This window comes from Opisthocomus hoazin, chromosome 4, assembly GCF_030867145.1.
Source record: "Opisthocomus hoazin isolate bOpiHoa1 chromosome 4, bOpiHoa1.hap1, whole genome shotgun sequence".
Taxonomy (NCBI): domain Eukaryota; kingdom Metazoa; phylum Chordata; class Aves; order Opisthocomiformes; family Opisthocomidae; genus Opisthocomus; species Opisthocomus hoazin.
The window spans coordinates 43,274,014-43,295,173 of NC_134417.1; the positions used below are offsets into that span (position 1 = coordinate 43,274,014).

Genomic DNA, 21,160 nt, shown 5'->3' on the forward strand with positions numbered 1-21,160 from the left:
CCTTGGATGTGTCTGCCTTGGATGTGTCTGCCTTGGATGTGTCTGCCTTGGATGTGTCTGCCTTGGATGTGTCTGCCTTGGATGTGTCTGCCTTGGATGTGTCTGCCTTGGATGTGTCTGCCTTGGATGTGTCTGCCTTGGATGTGTCTGCCTTGGATGTGTCTGCCTTGGATGTGTCTGCCTTGGATGTGTCTGCCTTGGATGTGTCTGCCTTGGATGTGTCTGCCTTGGATGTGTCTGCCTTGGATGTGTCTGCCTTGGATGTGTCTGCCTTGGATGTGTCTGCCTTGGATGTGTCTGCCTTGGATGTGTCTGCCTTGGATGTCATTTGCTTTAAAGAATTTTGAGTAACACATTATGTTCAGCTGAAGTCTTGGCAAGGAGGTTAGGATAGTAAATGTGAATTGAAAGGAGAGCTGATCATGTAAATCTTCCTGAGTTTGGTTGCTTGCTTGTTTTTGAAGATAAAGGTTGGAACAGATGGAGTTGTGTTTGTTATTTGTGGTCTGAGTCCCAGAACAAAAAGAACAAACATTTGTATCCTGAAACACTTACATATTCTTAGTAGTTTCTATTCATGTTTGAACATTTGAGTACATTCACAAACATACCCATGTAAAAAGCCTGTTGAGAATGCAGGCCTGAACTGCTCACAGTTTATTTTTTCAGCGGAAGAATTCAAATTCTGAATATGACATTGTCCCTTTGAAAACAATTATAAAAGGGAAAATAATCTTGAGGAATAAATTTAAGCTATGCTACAGTTACTCCCTGTGATAGGGTAGTGAGAATGGTTTAGGTGGTTGTGGTGACTTTCACTGTCTCAGGTTGGGACTTGGCAAACACAAACATAGAACACAGTAAACATAAATATGATGAGGATAAACCGGCAGTTTGGGAACTGGAGGATTATCTGCAGAAAGGAAACTGATGTTTTCTCCCAATTAAAACAGTAAACTGATCAGTTTTGCAGTTGCAGTCTACTTTCAGGTAAGATGACAGTCAATATTCATATTACGTTCTCCAAAGAAAACTTAGGTTTTCCCCACTACATTTTGTAATTGTCATCCAACTCTTTAGAAGCATATACTTCGAAGATTTGCTTTGTGCATTATAAATGTTCTCTTAAACAGATTTTTTCTTTTTTGATAAAACATGGAAGATTTTAAGTAATGCGGAAAGTTTGAGAAACTAATTGTGCTAGTCTGGCAAATGAAAAAAAAAAGAAACTCCATTTACTTTTTTTCCTATATTGTGTATATGTTTGTATATTTAAGTCTATTTTAAGACCTCATGATTCCCAGGCTATGCAGTTTGGATTATCCCAGTTAAAGAAGTTTCTTCATCTGCTGCTAGGATTTTAGGATAACAAGCACATTTAGTGAGAGTTCCCTGCTGAGGAAAGTTTGCTAATAGTTAATTTCAGCTCAGACATTATTGCAACTGTGTTTGTAAGTTGCTGTTAAACAGTAACACTTGGAAACTTTGAAATGGTATTTTCAAAGCAGTTTTGAATACTGTATGATTTCTATCAAATCTAAATATTGTGAAACTCTTGATGTATTTTAGGTAGATGTAAGTGATCCTAAGGAAGCATATTTTGAGGGAGCAGGATTGGAAATAATGCTGGATAGTGAAACATGGAAAATGTCTTTCTTCAGTGCAAAAAATAACATACCTGCATATAACTTTGATATCCAGACTTGTTACCATTGGCAGGAGGTAGAAAGGTAATGAAACTTTAAATTGGGCATCAAAGTTTTACAAGTGTTCCATTTTTATTGTGCTTTCTGTCCAGATCATGCTGTTGTCCACCAATGCAAGTCTTTGCACCTCTATAAACCTGTACTGAACTCAGTACTGGAGTCAGTTCTGTTAACTTTATCAGGCTAGATTCAGAGGTAGTGCATGTCTGTCCAAGGAAGGTTTATACCAGTAAAAACATGTAGATTTAAGTTAGGCAGTAGGCAGACATTCTCAAAAGTCAGCTAGACGGGTTAGTTATTCTCTCACCATCTGTTCATCTCTGCCCGTGGCAGAGCCAACAGAGTACCTTGTGGGAGCTCCCTTAATCTATTCCAGACAAATTACATTGGAGGGACCAGTCTGAGATGGTTCCCCAGGAGCATCCACGGATCAGAAACTTTTGCCAGAGATGTCCTGGGCTATGAGGGTCTGCCTGTATGAGGGCGGGGGTGTAAAAAAAAAAAAAAAAAAAGAAACCACAAAACACTTCTTAGCACAGAATATGTAGTTCATGTTAAAATATCAGGGAAGACAAGGACTGATTTCAACTTGGTTTAAACAGCTGAAATGCAAGCCTGTGGGTGGAACTGGATGTGTCCATTTCAATTGCAATTGCAGATTAGCATGTTATAAAATGCTTAATTATCTGCTAATCTGAAATAATACACTTGAAATGTAACTGAAATGGTATGCAAGTTCAAAAAGCTTCTAATCTGGTAAAATAGTAATTTCTGCCCTGTTATTTTTTGTCCTTTCAGCACAATTTAAACTGATGTGGATAAAACATTTTTACACCATACTGAATGTCTTTGTAGATGACTGTATTTTATTGTAGAGCAGTTGAGGTACTTGATACAGGTTTTGATGTTTCAAGATGACAGCTGTGGCCATGTTGGCCAGCTAATCAATTGAACTATTTTACCCAGAAAAGATTATATTTTCCCTAAGGAGTTTTCATGCATCGCTGTTTGTATAGCCTGTATTTGTTTAAGAGGAGAAATCTTAATTGGATGTTACCTGATTGTTTGGAAATTGTCAGATGAAACTTTTTAAAACCTTACTCAAAGTAACTGCTGGTATCATCAAAGGCTGCCCTTTCTCAGAAGTCTGTTAATAAGCTATTGCTTCGTGAATCATGTAAGAAAGGAGATTTTTGCCCTGTTGGTAAGTGGAAAACAACAAAGTTGTTACAGAATGTGAGGAGAAAGACATGGTACATACACTTAATTTAACCACCTCTAAGTTGTGGCTCTTGTTCTTAAAAATCTTAAAAATTCCATGTGGTTTGTAATGTTTTTAGGAATGGGGTTTTCTTGGAATACAGCATGTCTTGCTTTCTGCATTGGGAATTAAGAGGAAAACAGTGATATTGGAGGATGTTGTCTGTAAAGCCAAGAAGACAGCATGGTGCTAGAAGATGTTTGGCCTGGCAGAGTACCAGAGCTGCCTCAGGTAAAAGGGACTTTGTCCATTAGGAATGAGAAGGAACTGAGCTGTCTTTTCTGTGTCAGAACATGCAGGAAGCAGCAGTTTGCGGGCCCTAATACTGATACTTTTTAAGGGTATGAAGTAGGTGCACAGCATAGCAGAACTAACATTGTCCACCTTTACAGACTTCTGTAAACCTGACTCCATCCTTGGCCACAGCCATAAAAACCTGTTAACTCTAAGTTTTGGGTCAGGTATGATGTGATGGGTAAAATCAGAATTTTCTGTGGCCAATGTTGCTGTCTAAATCTCTTTATGCCTACAAATGATCTCCATGTGATGGATTCCTTTGCAGGCCTTAAAGTCATTCCTAAGAAGCAGCAGAAGAAACAGGTCTTAGCTTTGCTTCCTTCTACCATGCCTCCATCTCAAAAGATGTGAAGTCAGTAAGACGCTTATTCCTCAGTACACAGCACCTTAATCATACCCTCTTAGATTCAGGAGTAGGTTGTGTGAGGAATATGACTATGGAAGAATAAATTACAGAGCAGTAACCCCCTGCAGTGGGGCCTTTCAGACTTTTTTTAAGAAGGGGATAGATCCCATGACGAAAGGAGCATACCCTGCATTCTTCAGAAAAAGCAAAACCTGTATATTTTGTGAACTGACACTCAAGGCATGCGAAGCAATCCGTATTTCTCCTTTACATATGAAGTTAGTTCTCCAGGTGCCTCATATCGAGCAGACAGTGAAGCAAGTCTGAGCTCAAGAGTTTGCTACATATCTAATGTATCTCACCACAGTGATCAGAAGTATTAAGTGTGCTCAGCGCTGTTACGCATGCCATTCTGGTCAGATGTGTTGTCTCTGTGCCCTTAGTGTTCTAAGATTTCTGCTGGAATTCAGGACATCTACCAAAAAGTTCTGGTTTTTTTCCCATTTCCCCTTTCTGCTGGCAGCCCTGCTTCTCAAGAGTGGTTCTGCATCACAGAGGAAGGACTGGTAAATGCAGCAGTCCTCACAGTGCTTCAGTGTTAAGCAGGCCCAGATTAGGATGTCTAAAACCATCCAACCATCCAGAATAAAGGTGGCAGTTGGACATGGAGAATACGCGGGTATTGCTGCTTACCCTTTACTGCACTGAACACGCAGTGCATTGCTGTTCACAGACTGGCTGTTAGCAGTGATCGCATACTTCTTGCCACCTTCAGATGACCAGGCGTAGCAATAGGACTGGGCTGGGTCAACTCATAATGAGTCAGGAGGTGTGGTGAGAATGGCAAGTCGGTGCAGTGATGGAGCCCATGCAGAAGTTTTTCTTGCTTCTGATTGTTACCTGTCGGTGTTTTAAGTTCATCGTAGTAGTGGCCAATGAACACAGTCCTGCTACCCATGTATATAGGAGACAGAGAGGTTGTGTATTCAGAAGTGCATATGAGGGCTAGAAATAACATTCCAGCACCTTGCGCATACATGTATGATGGGTTCGCATCGCATCCAAGCAGGCAGTATCATCTAGACATGAATACCCTTGCTGTTACCTAGTGGTTTAGGTGGACAGGGTCACCGATGTCTGGTTTGACAAGTATTTTCATTCCAAAGTTACCCTGCATTTGGCAGCAACTCTTACTCAACAAAAAAGAGCCCAAAGACCAAACAGGATGCATCTAAGTAGCGCTGCCCTCTCTTTTGTACTCTGTTTTGGGGCTGAAGTACGTAGGGATTGCTCCTGCATACGTATAAATGTGTCTTCTGATTTTAAACTGACCTAGCATTTTAAGCACAACTAAAAATCATCACTGGACAGCAAAAACTTCCTTTAATTTTTTTTTTTTTCAGAATATGTGCTGAATTTACAGTGTCTTACATGGTACCTGATTGAGTTTTTCCATGTGGTGTTGTCTGTAGAGTACTCTTTCCTTGCTAAAAACAAAGCAAAGATGACATTCTGTGTATATAACCTGTTATATTGCCAATTTTTAATGCCATTTCTGTAGTTCTCAGAAGGGCAATCAGAAAATGAATTGAGGAGTCTGATCACTATAATTAAGATCAGCAAATTGAATGATGCCTTAGGAGACCTCATCATTTTGGATGCTGCTCATGGAAAAACCCACCAATTAAAGTTTTCAGGCACCATATGCTAAAGCACTTCAGTGCACAGCCACCCCTTAGCAAAACACAGCCTCCCCACCTTAAATTTCAGGTTGGACTTTGCATGCCATACACAAGCCTTAAAGCAAGAGATGTTTTAAATAAATAATGTCTTGTTGTTTGTGTATACAATGTTCCTTTGCTGAGATCTGTTTTAGTACTTACTGCGCAGATTATAAAACAAGAAACAAAAATAGCCCCGTAACAATAAACAGTATCTGGTAAAAAAACTCACCTTATTTGTCCCCAAACTTGCAAGACCGTGTAACCACATACCTTTATGTCTAGAGGTTAGTCAAGGGCAGTGGATGTGGGGAATATTCAGTGCTCCATGAGGCAAAATACCAGAATTAAATATGACCTGGGAAGTTTATCCTGATTTAAAAAAATAAGCTATACTGTACTTAAAGTTTTACCTATATATTGTTTGCAACAAAGATCAGTCAAAACACAAGACTGTAAAGAGAAGAAAGAAAAGAAATACTTTTTTGTTGTAGTGTTTCATTTCAGTTTGAGTAATAACATCTTTCCTGCGTGTTCTGTCTAGTACTTTCCATACAAGGAACTCAAAGCCTCTGTGTGTTAAGTGAAGCATCTTGCCAATGCTTGGAGGGAAAAGAGACAGGCAAATTTGTCGCTTCCACAGTGCTTTTGCATGGAAGTCCACAAGATTTGTTTCTGCTTTCCTTCTCTTCACCATCAGCAACAGTGGTCGCAGTGGGATATGATGATTTGTAGTGGCAGATTTTGTGGCCACACTCTCTCAAGTTTGAAATAATTTGCATACCATGAGAGGCAGCCATAACACAGGTTTTGAACTTTTGCCTTTTGTAAGAAGCAGGTACTTAGAAACAGAGGTCAGAATAGCCTTCATCATTTCACCTTCCTCTGCTAATGAACACCCTGTCTCCTCGAGGCAGTAGCTTTTTTGCATATAACCAATGACTTGGTTATTTTTAGTCTGGAGAAGCATAACACTTGAAAAATCAAATTAAGGTCAGAGACTGAATGGGCACATGTGCTATGATGCCGACTTGTGTGGTTGGTAGAGTCAAGGCTTTGTCAGCCGCTGGGCAAGCTAATGATGGAGAGGACTGAAATGAGAGAACTGAAGGACCTAGGCCTAGCAGTGCTCTACTCACTATCCATGCTCAAAACATACAGTAGCCTAATCTGCAGCTGTTTGCCTGGGCTGCCCCAGGGTGGCTGTTTTCAACAACAGCAAGCTGTATTGACATAAGAACAAATGTAAAACTTCTGCTATGTTGTATTTGTGTTATTTAAAAATATCCAAAGTAATTCCAAAACGGCTAGTAAAAAAGTCTGCTGTGCTAAAGATGAAAAATAGGGAGTGCAGGCTTTTAGTATACATATGTAGATGTACCGGTGTGTGTATATGTATAAAAAATAGGCTACTGTTTCGTCTGGGAACCTCAGTTAGTTTTGCTCACAAGTTCTTTCCTGGACTTCACAAAAAAAGACTAATCAAAACTGCAGTGTTCCCACCTGCATTTTGAGAAACCAGCATCTTGTCAAAAGCAACAGGCTAATTTTGGAGGGAGAAAAGCGCCTGAGAATTTAAAGCCACGTGAGCTCTGTGGGATACGCATAGAGGTGTGAGCCGTTCTGTGCTAGGGGCTGAAAGCTCTTCAGATTAAGGGGAGTCTGTGGCTTTGCTCTTTCCACTTAAAAGAAATACAAGTCAGAGAACAACTGCCTGCACTCTATTTGGGAAGCTCCTGTCAGCCCCAAGGGAAGACTGTGAAAGTGGTTTGAGGGTTTTGTAGTCCTTTTCTTGAGAATAATCAATGCAAAGGGAAAGGGGGTTTCTGAATACAATGCGCTGTACGCATTTGACACCTTTGCCTAAATCTAGAGCTGGAGACAGAGTGATTTTATTTTACAGCTTGCCAGCAGATGGAGCAAACTGGATAGCAGGATACAGACTCTCTTTTCTACAGTCACTGAAATAAAATTAATTATTAAAAAAATGCAGCGGTCATCTGGGACTTATGCAGCCCTTTACATCTGCCAGGAGGGTGCTGATTAAGAGTATGCAGTTACACATAAACGTGTAAATGGAAAAAAACAACCTTGAAAAGACTCCTCCAGCTCTGATGCTTGCTGGAGCAAAGATCAGTTTGTGTACACGAGCAGGTCCGTGCTGTGACAGCCCTCCTTGAGGTACCTGGGTGCCTCTTGGAAGAGAGTAATCCCTTAGGATCACTAAGCCAGCAGTCCCAGTTCTTCTCTGCTTTCCTGGACAGCGTCACATGCGGGTGTTTCTTTCTCCTCCCATGTTTACTGTTCCTTTTCTATTATTATTCTGGCCTTTGCCTTTTGTTTGTGGTGTTTGACAATCATTAAGGATGGTAAGCTAAAGAACTGCCTCATGCTATCAAAAAAACCCAACCAACGTTTGTTTTTTTTTTTTTACTACTGTCTATTACTATTACTCAAATAAGCAAGGATGCCTTTTTGTTTTCCTGAACCTTGCTCTTTGATATTCTCATTTTCATAGCCTGAGTGTTGTCACAATATTGCAATACCTTTTAAACTATATTTTTATAGAATGAACTGCAAGGAACAAGCAATATATGCTTGTGTACGGGTGGTATTTAAAAACAAAAACAACCACAACAACAAAAAACTCCCACCTCCAAACCCCAGCGAACTGCTGCTAATTGTCAGTAGTCCTTCCTATTTCAAGCGGAATGGGTGCCCTCTGCAGGTAACCACTTTCAGAAGAGGTTTTTGGATGCGTGCCCCCTTTTATTTCCAAGTGTCAAGGTCTTAGCAGGATCGACCGGTACTGTTTTGTGTGTTTTAAAGTAGGTATTACAATTCTGGCTGCAAACCCAGGCACGCGAATGGCACTGAGACCCAACTGCAACTTTCATCTGAATGTGTGTGTTTGTTTTCTCTTTCCTCTCTCCTGTCACTGCAGTGACCATCTCTTGGCTGAACACAACGCTTCGTCTCATCCCAAAATGCTTTTCTGGCACAGCCAGCCTGAACATTATCACCATCACCAGTATCCCACCAGTAACAGCAGCTACCTGCGGTAAGAAAAGAATGGGGGTAATTGTAAATAATAATTGTAATGCTGTTACATGCAAGAATGCAGACTGCAGAGCCTTTGCTAATTCACGAGTTCAAGCTTTCAAACGGAGCTGGTGATTGTAGACCCTTTGAGAACAGTTTGAGCAGTACAGTCAACATGGTGGAGATTTACTTTACTGTAGCTCCACGATTTTCAGAAACCGTGCCACCGTACGTGTGTGTTAGTGATAGGAATGTTTTACTGCTTATTATGATATTCACGGAGGTGTTATTTTTTTGTTTCTTTTTCAAATTACATTTGCAGTCTGTAGATAAAACTGTTTATATGAAGTAATACAGACTTATAAATACGGTGATGTTTCACAGCGTCTTTGCTTATCTGCTGAAGTTCAGCTGATCTGCAGGATCAGGGCTATGGGCTGCTTCTCATATCAGTACAGGCGCACTGGCTAAACGCTTGCATTGAAATTCTGATGCAATATATAGCTTATTGCATCAGCACATTCCAGTGAGCTGTGAACTTACTTTACCTCTTCATGACTAAGATATTGTGTACAGTATTCAGATTTTTCTCATAATTAAAAATGATCATTTTGATACCAGCTAAGATCACAGATTCCAGATAAACTTGATTTTAATTGAGCTTCAATTTATAATGTGGTTCACTCTCTGTGTTAAACTTTAGCTTACTACTTTTTGGCTAAACTCAGTGTACTACGTAAACATGATAGTGTTTAACCATCTACCTTGATATGGCTTTTTGTATGTTGGTAGTCTCATACCTGGTACTGTATCACATTACTTCTGTCTTTAGAATTCTTGAGTGGCATGTTTTTATTAGAAACGTGTTAAGTTTTAGGTTTAAAAAAGCAAAGGAATTGAGGGTGCATTTGGGTTCCAAAGCATGAAAACAATGAAACTGCAATGGAGTCCCATAAAATTAATCCACTTCAATACAAAGGTTGGGTGATTTAGCTTGGCTAACACAGGTATGCAGCACAAACAGCGCTGTTTCTATTGACTGGAGCAGTAAACCAGAAATGAAGACTGAGTGCCAGAGTTTCCTGAGGCAATCCTGTTTATACGTGACGTGCGCAGTTCCCAGTGCGAGAGGAACCAAACAGCAAGGGGAAGTGAGCACGTCCACTCACGCCTCCAGTCCCCCCCTTCTTCTGCCTCTGCTCAGCCTAGAGGAGGTGCAACCCCTCCTAGCTCTTCTCAGGGCCCGTTGTCACCATGCTCTCGTCTTTCCTCATTGCTTCCCTTTATTTGCCTCTGTTTCCCCACCCTTACCTAAAAACCTGCCCTCAGAGTCCCTCTAGAAGTTACTCTTCCCGCACACTTCTGAGCACCTGCCTTTAGGTCTGGATGGCAGCACACATCTGGGTTTTGGTACTGAAATACAACGTAGGGGGGACACTTCTGTAAATAAAGGGTTGTGTACAGGAGCTAACGAGACTAGCCCCTGAGGCCAACTGCTGTAAGCAGAAAGGATACAAACTCGGTTCAGGCACTAGGCTTCAGTCTGGTTACGACCATCAAGTTGCTTGGCTTTGTCCTTAGTGCTTCACCCTCAGCGAAGCAGCACGCTTCAGTCCTGCTTCGGGACATAAGTAATGCTTACGTAGAAACAGCAGTCGCCTTCAGGGCAGGACACCAGCCTGCGTCAGTCAAGAACAGATGGAGAAGGGAGTGTCCTGGGATCCTTTCTCCCACATCCTGGTAAAACTGTACTTAGAACACATTTATGCAGCCATGTTTGCAAAATCAGGCTCCCACTGCGTGCACTCGCTCTCTGTTACGCCAAGTCTCCAGCCCAGTTGGTGGGCCTGGTGACAGGGCTATGCAGAACTGGAATGGCAGGGTCACAGGGACTGTCATCTCCGACAGGTTAGGCTTGTGGATTTGACATGCTCAGAGGGTTAGGGAAGCCATTTGAGATCTCAAAATGCTTAACTCCTGTTTTAGACAATTCCACCAGGCAGGCAGAAAGTTTTGGATGCTTTTCATGTAGGCAAAGCCTGGGAAGAAGCCAGGAAGAACGAACCATTCTATAAAGTGTCCAGGGTCTTTGTCCCGTAGCCTCTGCTCTCAGCCTTAATTATAAGCAAATAGTTACAATTTAGGCACAAATTCTGCAATCTCATCCTCTTAACAGGCTCATGTGCCTAACTTGTGGGACTCTGCACAGAGCTTAATTGTCGGTGTTGCAGAAAAGGAATTTCATTAGGAAAAAGGCATAAAAAAATGCTATATGTGCATAGTATGTGGATTTTCAATGGTTCCTATTTGGTTAAACCCACTTGAGTTTTCTGTGGAATACAGACAGCATCAAAAGTGTGACAACTTTTGCAGTCAAGACTGTTTGTTGCTTATAAAGAGTAAGAACAACTTTACTTTTGCAATAGAAATGTGTATTCTTTATTTGCTTAGTCTTTAAAACAGCTTGAACTTGAGTCTACTCACCCCAAGTATAAGGGTAATATGTAAGTTTAGCAACAAATCATCCTGAAAGTTAAATTATGGGAAGACTAACAGAAAGATTAGGATTAAAAACTGTATTAAAAAAAGCTATCGGAGCAGCTACTATTCATACTACAGTATGTAGAACGTCAGCTGTGTAGGCATTAAAAAAATCACAAGGCTAGTTAAAAAATGAAAAACAGAATAGAAAACTTTTTGTTTTCAAGGTTTCTGTTTGTAATCACTACCTGCCTAAAGACATTTTTAAACTTGTTTGGCGGAAGTTGAGAACACTGCATCATAATCACAAAAGTGAGACACCTAAGTCAAGTACTTGAGCTGATCTGCAGTGGAGTTACAAATCCACACATGGGAGTTGGCAAGATCTGGCTGGAAAGCGGTGCTTGTGTGCACTGCTGATCCTCAGCAGACGATCTGAGAAGGAGACTGACCAAGGAACCTGCCTCAAAGAAAGCAAACCCACTGCAGGCCTGTACTTTAAAAGCAAACAACGAAAACCAAACAAACACCACCTTTACAGGAAACTTCTTGTAAATTAGACAGGGATACAAATCATACTAAAGAAAAAGATCTGCACTATCATATTTGTAATATAACAGCAGAGTACATTTTGTGTCCTGAAATAGCTAAAGGTAACATCTTCAGAAATGCTAACAGTTGGTTTGCTTATCATGGACAAGCTTTAAAGACCGAGCTGCAGGAGGATGGGTCTTGCTGTGTCCACCCAAGATACCCTCAGCAGAGGCTGGAATTTATGTCAGAAGAAAACAATTCCCAGTATAAAAATCATCAATTTATGATCTTGTAAGTGCTATGTAGCTATGTTAATGTAAGTACAGTAAGCAGATAAACCAGTTTTGCTATGCATAAATCAAACTGTATCTGGCTTCTCTGGTCTTGGAACCCGTCTTATCCGTCTGGCTGTCAGAAGTAGAAAATGCACTACTTTTAGTTTTCCACAAGCCACCACTTTCTTTTGCATCACTTCCAAAAGTGTTTTTTACTGTTATTTATGCTACTTCACTTCTATGAAGTCCACTTTAGGTCCACAAATGTCTGCTTACAGTAAGGTTTGAGTTCTCCGTTAAAACTCTGTAATTGTACAGTGTCAGGAGTTTAAGCTAAGTTTGTAGCCACTACTGTGGTATGCTGAATAATGCCCACTAATTTATTAACTGGACCATAAACATCCCATAACAGTCACTGAAATTAATTAATGCTATCATTTGGGTTGTTACCGTCCTTGGAAGTGCTAACACGTATTTCCATCATAATAATAAATTAATGAATTCAGGGTATTGTTGTCATCTTGTCAGGCTTAAAGAGGCATTTTGCCTGTGGTAATTTCAGTTCTCTCACTAAGAGCTGTAACTTGGTAGCTAGAGCCTGTGCCAGCGACTGGTCCACGAGCCCATGCCCTTTTTCTGAATTTCCCTTTGTTAAGCTTCCTCTTACATGCAGACGAATTGTTCATCTGTCCACAGACAGGCAGAAAACTCTTACATCAATTACTGCAGCAAAAATACCAGTATCATTTTCTGGAGAAGCTGGCAGTTGAATATTAACTTAAAAATTGTCTTTAAAACCCATAAATCACGGTCTACGTGCTTCTCTTCAGCTATGAGGAAGTTGTATGTACATTTTGAACAACAGCTAGTATTTTGTTAATCGTTAACGAAGTTAGGGCCTTCCTGACTTGTATCTTTTGAAAAACTTGTGCAACTGTACTTAAAGCACGTTAACTATATGATCAAAATATATTTTACAGTCTCAATACTTTTCTGTAGTTTGCTCACTAGGTGTATCATTTTAATGAAACTTCTCACAAAATTATTTAACAATCCTCTGAACGATTAACATTTGAGTTTGACAGTCCTTCTTTACATGAAGTTGGGGGTTACTTGGCCTACAAGCACCCCCTCACTGACTGAGTATTTAAGGGGGACAGGATTAAAATCTAAAGCAGTGGCAGTTCCAGTTCTTCCTTGCATGCCTCCTAGGGTCCTCCAACTACTAGGCCATTATAATCAGTTGGATTTCTTTATTAAAAGCTTAGCTGCCTCTTGGATCCTTTCCTTGGAGAATACAGAATAATCAATTTCAATAACAGCATAAAATCAAGCTACTGTAATTACTACAAAATATAAATTCATATTCCAGAAAGACAAGTTTAATGCTACTTGAATGCACCTGGATTTAATTTGGTTTGGCCTTTTAAAGGAGAGAAAGGTAGTCTTAATGCATCTGAAAACCTATATAAAATGGTATTAAGGTTCTGTGAAACAGGGCAAGAAACAAGTCAAAGGCCGGACAGAAGCAGAGGAAACGAACACTAAGCAAAGAAGATTCTTTATCTGTACCACGCTTTTCACCGTGCCACAGGTGGATGCAGTTTAACGTGGAAGTGACATCTGCTGTATCTGTTTGCTGTACGTCCGTACGCAGCAGCCCTGAGGTGACGGAAGGGCTCTGATCCGGGAGCGCGTTCCTCTCGGCTCCAGCCCATTCTGAGTTGGTGCTGCCTCCGGCTGCCCTGCGAGCCTCCGCGGCTGCCAAAGCCTTCAGCAAGCTGGAGGCCTGGAATCCAGTGTGGTGCTGGGAATTTGTTCCTCGCATCGAGATGCGTGTCGATACACCGTGTACGTCCGGTAGTATGCTGGACATGAAACGGTGAGCGTCCTCCTGCCTCGCGTGCTTGCAGGTGCTGCTCTGGCTTTTTGCTTCATGGGTCTTCCTGTCGTTAGCCGGTCTGTCAGCGTGCGACGGGCCGGGGTTCTTTCGGGCAGGCTCCTCGGTCTTCCCTGGCACAGGCGATGGGCCAAGGCGAGGTCCAGTGACACCCCCCTTCCCCCCCCCCCCCCCCCCCCCCCCCCCGTTACTTTTCTTCTCTTCCCGGAGTAAGAACCCGGCTCACGGGGATGTAAAAGATCTGCCCTGGGAGATCCGTCCTGACCGACCGCTGCCACCTCGGCCTCCCCCGCGCCCGGAGGGCTCCTGGGGCTAGCCTGCTGCCCGCGGCGGGGCCTCCGCGCTCCTCACGGGAGTCCTGGGACCAGCGTGGCCCGGCCCAGGCCCGCCGGTAACGGCAACAACCACCTCCCCCCCCCAACGGCCCCCTGGCGGGCCTCACGCCACTTCCGGCCCGCCTCCCGCCCTTCCGTTTCCAGCCGGGCCCCCGCTCCCAGCGTGCCCCGCGGGGGACGGAAGGAAGCGCGCGGCAGCAGTGCACGACGGGCCCTCCGGCCCTGGGGCGGGGCCTGTCACCCAATGACGTCACCCGGCGTGAGGAAGCGCCCACTCATTGGCTGGGATTCCCCCTCGCCCTCCTCTGACTGGGCCTTTGGGCGGAGGCCAGCCAATCGGCGGCCCCAGGGGCCATCCGGGGGAGGGAGGCGTGGGAGGGGGAGTGGAAGTCGTCGCCATGTTGGCGTGAGGTGCGGCGCTGCGCGCGCGCGCGGGGCCACGCCGGAGCGCCCCCCCCAGGGGTGGCCGTTACAGCCGCGCGAGGCTGGGCGGCGGTGGGTGCGCGCGCTGCCGCTACCGCCGCGGCCTTCCCCCCCCCCCCCCCGTGAATGATGCGGCGGGAGGCGCCGCTGGGCTGGGTCGGAGCTCGGGCGGCGGCGGAAGCAGCAGCGGCCCGGGGCAGCGAGCGGTGGGAGGCGGCGGGGAAAGGCGCGGCGGCGGCGGCGGCCGCCCCCTCCCCGGCCCCGCGCGGCGGCCGGGCGAGCGCAGGATGCTGAGGGCCGCCCCGCGCCCTGGTCGCGCCGCGGGGAAAGGGCCCCCCCGGGGCTGAGCGCCGACGCCCCCGCACCCCTGAACGCCCCCCCCCCCCCCCCCAAGGCCTCCTTCAGCCCCCCGCCCTCTCCCGGCGCCGCCCGCCGAGGCGGCGGCCCCGGGACTGAGCGGCAGCTCCTCCCCGTCCGGCTCCTCCCGCGGGAGCGCGGGGGACGGCGGAAGATGGCGTGGGTGCTGAAGATGGATGAAGTGATCGAGTCGGGGCTGGTGCACGACTTCGATGCCAGCCTCTCCGGCATCGGGCAGGAGCTGGGAGCCGGCGCCTACAGCATGAGGTAACTCCTGTCCCGTCTCGCCCCCCCATCCCGGGGCGGGCGGCGGCCGCGTCCCTACCGCCCGCCCCGGGCCGCCGGGCTCTGTCCGCGGAGCGCGGGAAGGAGCGGGGGCTTCCCCGCGCGCTTCTGCCCTCTGGTTTTGTGTTGTTTTTTTTTTTTTTCAAATTTTTCCCCCTGTTTAAACCCACGTGGCGGGGGCCCGGCGTCTCCTTAAGGGGGGGGGCGGGGGGATGTCCTGCCGTCCTGGCGCCGCCGGAACGGCGGGCTCCTCCGGCTCCGCGGCCTGGGGTGCCCCGGCCCCGCGGCCCTCGCCCTGAGAAGGGCGGGCCTCCGCCTCTCGGCTGCGCGGCCCGCACCCCGCGGTGCCTCGGGAGGCGACCGTCGGCCCCTCGGCAGGTGCTGTCCCGGGTGTCGCCCTGGTTCGCCTTGAGCAGCAGCTGTTTGGTGTGTGAGGTGCGCTCCTCCTGCCAGCTGAGAGGGTAGCGGCGCGGTTGAGCTGCAATCTGTCTGTTATTTCGTGTTTCTGTGTAAAACGCGTCTCTGGTGAGTTTTTCCTTGCCGTGTCGCTCTTCCTGTTCTTAATCAGTTTGGTCATTTCTTCATCCTCTGATTGTTTTCCACGTTTTACAGTAAAAGTGTTTAAACACTGTTTGAGTGTGCTTTTTCAAAGTTAAGATAAAGCCCTACGTGCTCGGAATAAGTACATTTTATCTCAGCTATGGGCAGAATGTGTGGATTCCTGCGTGATGTACTGGCCTGAAAAAGGGAAACTGCTGTGGAGACATTTTACTCTACATTTTACTCTATGGTTTTCGGCAGGATTAGTGAGTATTCTGAGAGTATGGAGAAGTAAACCGCTGGCATTTGATAGTTCTGATGGTCTAGCCTATACAGAAGATGTGTTGTTTCTCAGGGTTACCTGAAACTTGGAGGCCACCACAGGTTTCGGCTATCGCATGTACTTTAAGGCATTACTTCCCAGGTGAAGCGTTGGCACTGTAGTGTGTTTGTTCAAAGTTATAAATAAGGGTTTCAGCTGAACAGAAATGGGGACCCTTTTGCTAGTATTTGGATCAGCAGGTTTATGGTGGGATATGTGTTTGATAAGGTTTTTGGTTTTTTGTGGGATTTTTTTTTTTCTATTAAAAATGAATTTGAGAACTTGCCAGTTCAGAGAACAAGGTGATTCATCTCTCTTCATGAGAATACTGATTTTATATTCAGCTTCTCTGGATTTTATTCCACTTCTGTCCTGTGTCTGTCAAGCGGATGTTTATCCCACAAAGTGGTGTGCCAGTTTTGTGGGTGGTTGTATGGCGGCTGCCTGTGTAGCTTCTCACCATTGGGTTTCTGGTTATCTTTTCCTCATGCAAACACCAATGGATAATGAGTGCTCTTCTGTTCAAGAACCGTTCTTCTTCTCTGTGGTGATCCAGTTCTTTGTAGGATTTCTTACAAAGACTTGAGTTTTGACTAGGATGGCTTTTTAAAGATTTCCCTTGCTTTTCAGAGACTTAATTTCTCTTCCCAGTAATGCACACTGTTTAGTTTTTTGAAGCTTTAATAATTTTAATCTTTACTATTGTTGCGTAGATTGTTTCTTCTGCTCATATTATCCTTTTATGGTGGACAGCAATACTAAGTGTTTTTTTTAGTTACATATACCTATTACATATGCCTATTAGGGTATTTTGAATTACCACAAAAAGCTGTAGCAGTTAAAAACAGCTCTTAAAAAGTAATGTTGCACAAGCCAAGCTATACCTCAGTCTTAAATTTTGTTGCACCTTTTGTGATGAGATGCAAGTATTTTTGGAACGCTGATATTAGTTGTTACTTTAATCTCTAAAGACATAGTTAAAGGGATCACCTAATTGTAATTAACGTTTGCTGGGTTCAGAGTGATTTCAGCAAGTATGTTAGTTGTTTTATGTATTGCTTAGATTTCTACTTCAGGGAAGACGTGTCCTGTTAAGTAATGTGAAAGTGGCAAACAAAGAGAAGTGGTGTAGCATGAACATTGAAGAAAGTACTGTCACTGTTTTGTGTGCCAGTAGAAGCGAATTACTTGTCACTTCCTTACAAAAAAGATGATAGAAGAAAAAGAAATATTGCCTAAAAGAGAATGCTGGGAGAGCTCCCTGAGCTATATGACCCTGCATTTTGTAAGGAGGACCTGCACGTAACCCTTTTACCTGTTAGGGGTGTGCAGAATGTAGTTGATGCATCCTCGAGTCGATGATCATTCAGTGCCCTGAAGTAGAATATGTGGCATTACTGCTGTGGTTATTGGCATTAAGAAAACTGCTCATGTGCATTGACCAGTAACTGTAGGGTTTTTTTAAAAGGAATCTGACTGGACAAAATTTCTCTTCAAATTCACGTGGCTTTAAATGGGTCTTAAAATTTCCTTGAAACCTTGAAAACCATTTTTTCTGATTGCTGTTCTAACATCTCACGCAATAAGAAACTGCCTATAAACACAAAATCCAATTCAATTGATAGTAACTACTGTCAGGGGTGTCAAAAAAACCCCTTGGAATTCTGTGTAAAAAACCCTTGTACCTTTAGTGATAGTGAATTTTAAGTATTGCGGTTAACTTCAGTTGGTAATGACACCATTGTATAGATTTGAGACTGTCATGGTGATTTCTTATAAATCCTTCCCAATAACCATTGTAACATAGCAAGAACTGTGTAATTTTTGGGACCACTGATTGCTATAAACTGTTAAAAAACAGAAACCATTTCACGGAAGAGATAATTTTCAGGAACCATCTGCCATTTCTCTAGCAGAATTCCATTTTTCGTGTAATGAATTATTTTATTAACGAATTGATTTAAATGAAGTTGAATGAACATTGATATAAGGACAAGTACTTTAAGGACTGAATTTGTATGTGTAATTTGGAAGCTTAGTATATGGATTTGTTTAAATGTTTGCAATTCCAATGGTATTTGTAGTGCTAAAATTTAAGCCTGTCATTGAGGAACTTGATTATTTCAGGAGTAGCTATTTTGGTGTATATTTCTAGATTAAAACAAGAAGTTTACGAAACTAAATTGAAAGAGATGACTCTTGGTCCTGAAACAGGAAGGTCTGTACAAAAATACACCCAGACAATCCTCCATTTTTGGAGAGCGAAGTCAGTTTGACTCTGTTGCATCTCCCAGAGACTTGGAGTGTCTTTGGAGAATGGAGCTGGCTGCTGCCTTGGTTGAAAAGAACAGAAACCTACTGCGGTCAGTCTTATTTCCTTAGTGGTCCTGTGGAGAGCCTTGAATGATGAGGGAACTTCCTGTGTCAGCTCTCTTCCAAAGTTCAGGCTAAAGTAACCATTACGGTGGTCTGTCAGGATTTGGGGAACTGTTATTGTCTTACAACATAGAGCTTCATTTTCAGGTGGAGAAGAGAGGGAGGGTGTTGTTGTCTAACAGCTTTCGGGTCCCTGACATCCTTTTTTTGGCTTCTGATGAACGTGATTGAGTCACGACAGTTACCATCATAACTTTATAGTCGCTGTGCAACAATAAAAAAATGGACTTAGCTCATTCAGGCTCTGTTTTCCTTATGGCTGCTGTTACTTTCTGACAGACAAAATGACTGTTTATGCTTCCCCTAACACCTCCCACTCTTTTGAGACTGCTACTGGTTATGTTGGGTTTTTATAAGAGGAGTGCTTGCTTAAGGTATCCCGAAATTTTTTTTCTTTTTTTTTTTTTTGTTTTTAAGATGTACACAGTATTTTCTGCAGAAGACATTCAGAAGCTTCTGTTGCAGTGGTCTGTTCTATTTTTATGAATTGCAATGTAGAAAAAAAATTTCACTGACATCTGGACTCTGTAAAATAAAATTTTACGTACTGATTAGAACTGCAGCTTGATTCTGTGTGCAGGCACACAAATATGTAAATACCTGTCAGGAAATAGACATCTGAGGAAAAGGAAAATCTGCAAACCTAAACCTCACGCTTTGTTACCACAGATAAAACATGTTGAAAGAGAAACCTCATCTTCCAGATCATTGAAGTCGGTTTTGTTTTGTTTTTCTTCTTCTTCCCAGTTGAATGTGTAAATACGTTTCAAAAGGTCAAAGAGACCAGTTTAATTCTGAAGGAAAAGACGCTTCAGGTTGCATAACTATATTCTGTGTTCCATTGTCACCTCTCATGGTGGACGGCTGTGCGGGATTGAGAGCAGGGCAGCAAGCTTACCCTCATTTACTCTTTATGCGTTACTCCTGCTTAGGAGCAATCTGTAGGATAGGTGCTGCAGGTCAGAGGAGCTGCCTGACCTCTAGGTGTCAGGGGAGCGGATGGAGAACTGGGGATTTGTAATTGTGAACAAAAACTATTCTTGCAGCTTCTCCTTGATACCTTTAAGACTTGTCTTTAGGAAGACACAGGTTTTGGTGGTGGGATTTTTGCTCTTTCTTTGATTAGCCTTTTTTTGCATTTTGTGCCGGGCTCCCCATAAGTTGTGGCCTTTAACCAGCAGAGTTCCTGTGCGATGGGTTGTAGGATTCCCAGGAACAGCATTACATTTGCACCTGTTTTCTCATTCGTGTTGCATTTCTTGACAACTGCTTCGGAGAAAGTTGTTTCCTAGCAACTACTTCTAGGGGTCTCGTCTCACATCAGACTTTCTGTTGTGGTCACAAGGAAAGTGTTAGGAAGTATCAGCTTTCCTGTTCCCTTACATATTTTCCTATGGCTGGTTCAGACCTCTTAACAGCGCAGAGCTTGTCTTTGAGATCGTAACTCTAATTCAAATACCACTTGAGAAGCATTTTTCTCGAGGTATTTGTCCTTGTAAACCACACTTTAAAGTTTCAGAAAGTTTCTTGGATACTTTGGTACTCACACCCAAAAGTATACAAGCCAGAAGACGGATAATGATTGATAGAATGTCACTTTGAATTTTGATAATATACTAGTTCCTGTTCTTTTGTAAGGGCAGGGGGTCTTAATTTCTTTTGTGACCCTGTTGTTATTAGGCAGTTTGGTGTTTTTTTTAATGCTTCGGACAATGTGTTGGAAAGAGGGGTTTAAATTTGGAAGGAAGATGATTTTGTGGCTGAAAAACAGATTCCACAAGCATGGGAGGAGGATAGCTTACATTTTTCTTGGTCCTTTTATGCTGTGCTCATGTAGGCTACCTACCATAGGATATAGCTTATTACAAATGATCCATCCCAGTGGGTGCTTTGATTCAAGTGTTAACACGCACCTTGCATCCTCATCTAATCCTTCCTGCTTTTGTACGGTGAGGTTTCATTTATGCACTTCTTCTGTAGCATAGCTAGCTAAGATTGGGTGTTGGAGGTGTGTTTGCTGCCTCTGTTTGGTGTGTAATGAAGACTGTTTCTATTTGTTTTTCTGGGAAAACTTTCTCCTCCCTTTAGGAGGAAAGAATGCTTTCAGTTGAATGCTTTAGATAACAAATTGTGAGGGACCGAGATAAGACTTTTCTCACTGGAGCTAACCGTGTCAAGAATTTGGTCAGGGTTCCTTCCATCAAGAGAGTAAACCTTGATAAACCTGCCTTTTCAAATGATACCAAGAAGTCTGACAAAAGATGTTCCTTCTCCTTTGAAACATTGCTGTTCGTTTGTACTTCAGCTTGCTGGTAACAGTCCAAAGTTCACTCAGAGGAGACAAGGGAAGTAAATTAGTCTTTTACTTCACAAGATCAAAAGCTATCAGTGTCAGAACAAGAACAGAATCAGTGTCTTAAAGCTCTTTTCTGCTGTAGCCTGTAATAATTTCAACAGTGGTTAATTTTGGAAAACTTATTTTTCCTCCATCTGGGCAACTCTGCCAGTGGGTGCTTCAGTTTAGGCAAGAGATACTTTGCTATGTTAAATAACCTGAGCAAAGCTGGCAGTTGAAGTGCCTGTCGCTAGTCTGCATTGGGTCAGCACAAATCAAATTTCACCAGGTGAGCAGGAAAATGACTAAAGGATGCTGAATTAGCCGTAAACATGGAGGCTGCCAGTGATTTACTGGGGGGCAGATAATTTGCACTGCCAGGCCATTGGCTCATTATAAATGCAGAAATTGTACCTGGTGTCTCAGGAAGAAAAGCAAGAACCGAGAAGGCTGACCTACTCTCCTGGTTTTGGTTTGTTTTCTGATTTTTTTTAGTTTGTTTTTTTTGTTTCGGTCTTATAATAGAATCAGTATGAAATTAGAGGTGGTAAAAAGAATCATTTA

General features: G+C 43.4%; 2 protein-coding genes across 4 annotated transcripts in view; one reads left to right on the top strand and one right to left on the bottom strand.

Moving 5' to 3' along the window:
• Nucleotides 1–21,160, bottom strand: part of FBXL2 (F-box and leucine rich repeat protein 2) — a 520,918-nt gene that overhangs the window by 404,707 nt on the left and 95,051 nt on the right. The window lies entirely within an intron of this gene.
• Nucleotides 14,693–21,160, top strand: part of UBP1 (upstream binding protein 1) — a 39,835-nt gene continuing 33,367 nt past the window's right edge. For all 3 annotated transcript variants that reach the window (XM_075418790.1, XM_075418791.1, XM_075418792.1), the window contains exon 1: nt 14,693–14,945. In XM_075418790.1, coding sequence (XP_075274905.1) covers nt 14,833–14,945 — 113 coding nt within the window. In that variant the 5' untranslated portion in view covers nt 14,693–14,832. The remainder of the gene's footprint in view (nt 14,946–21,160) is intronic.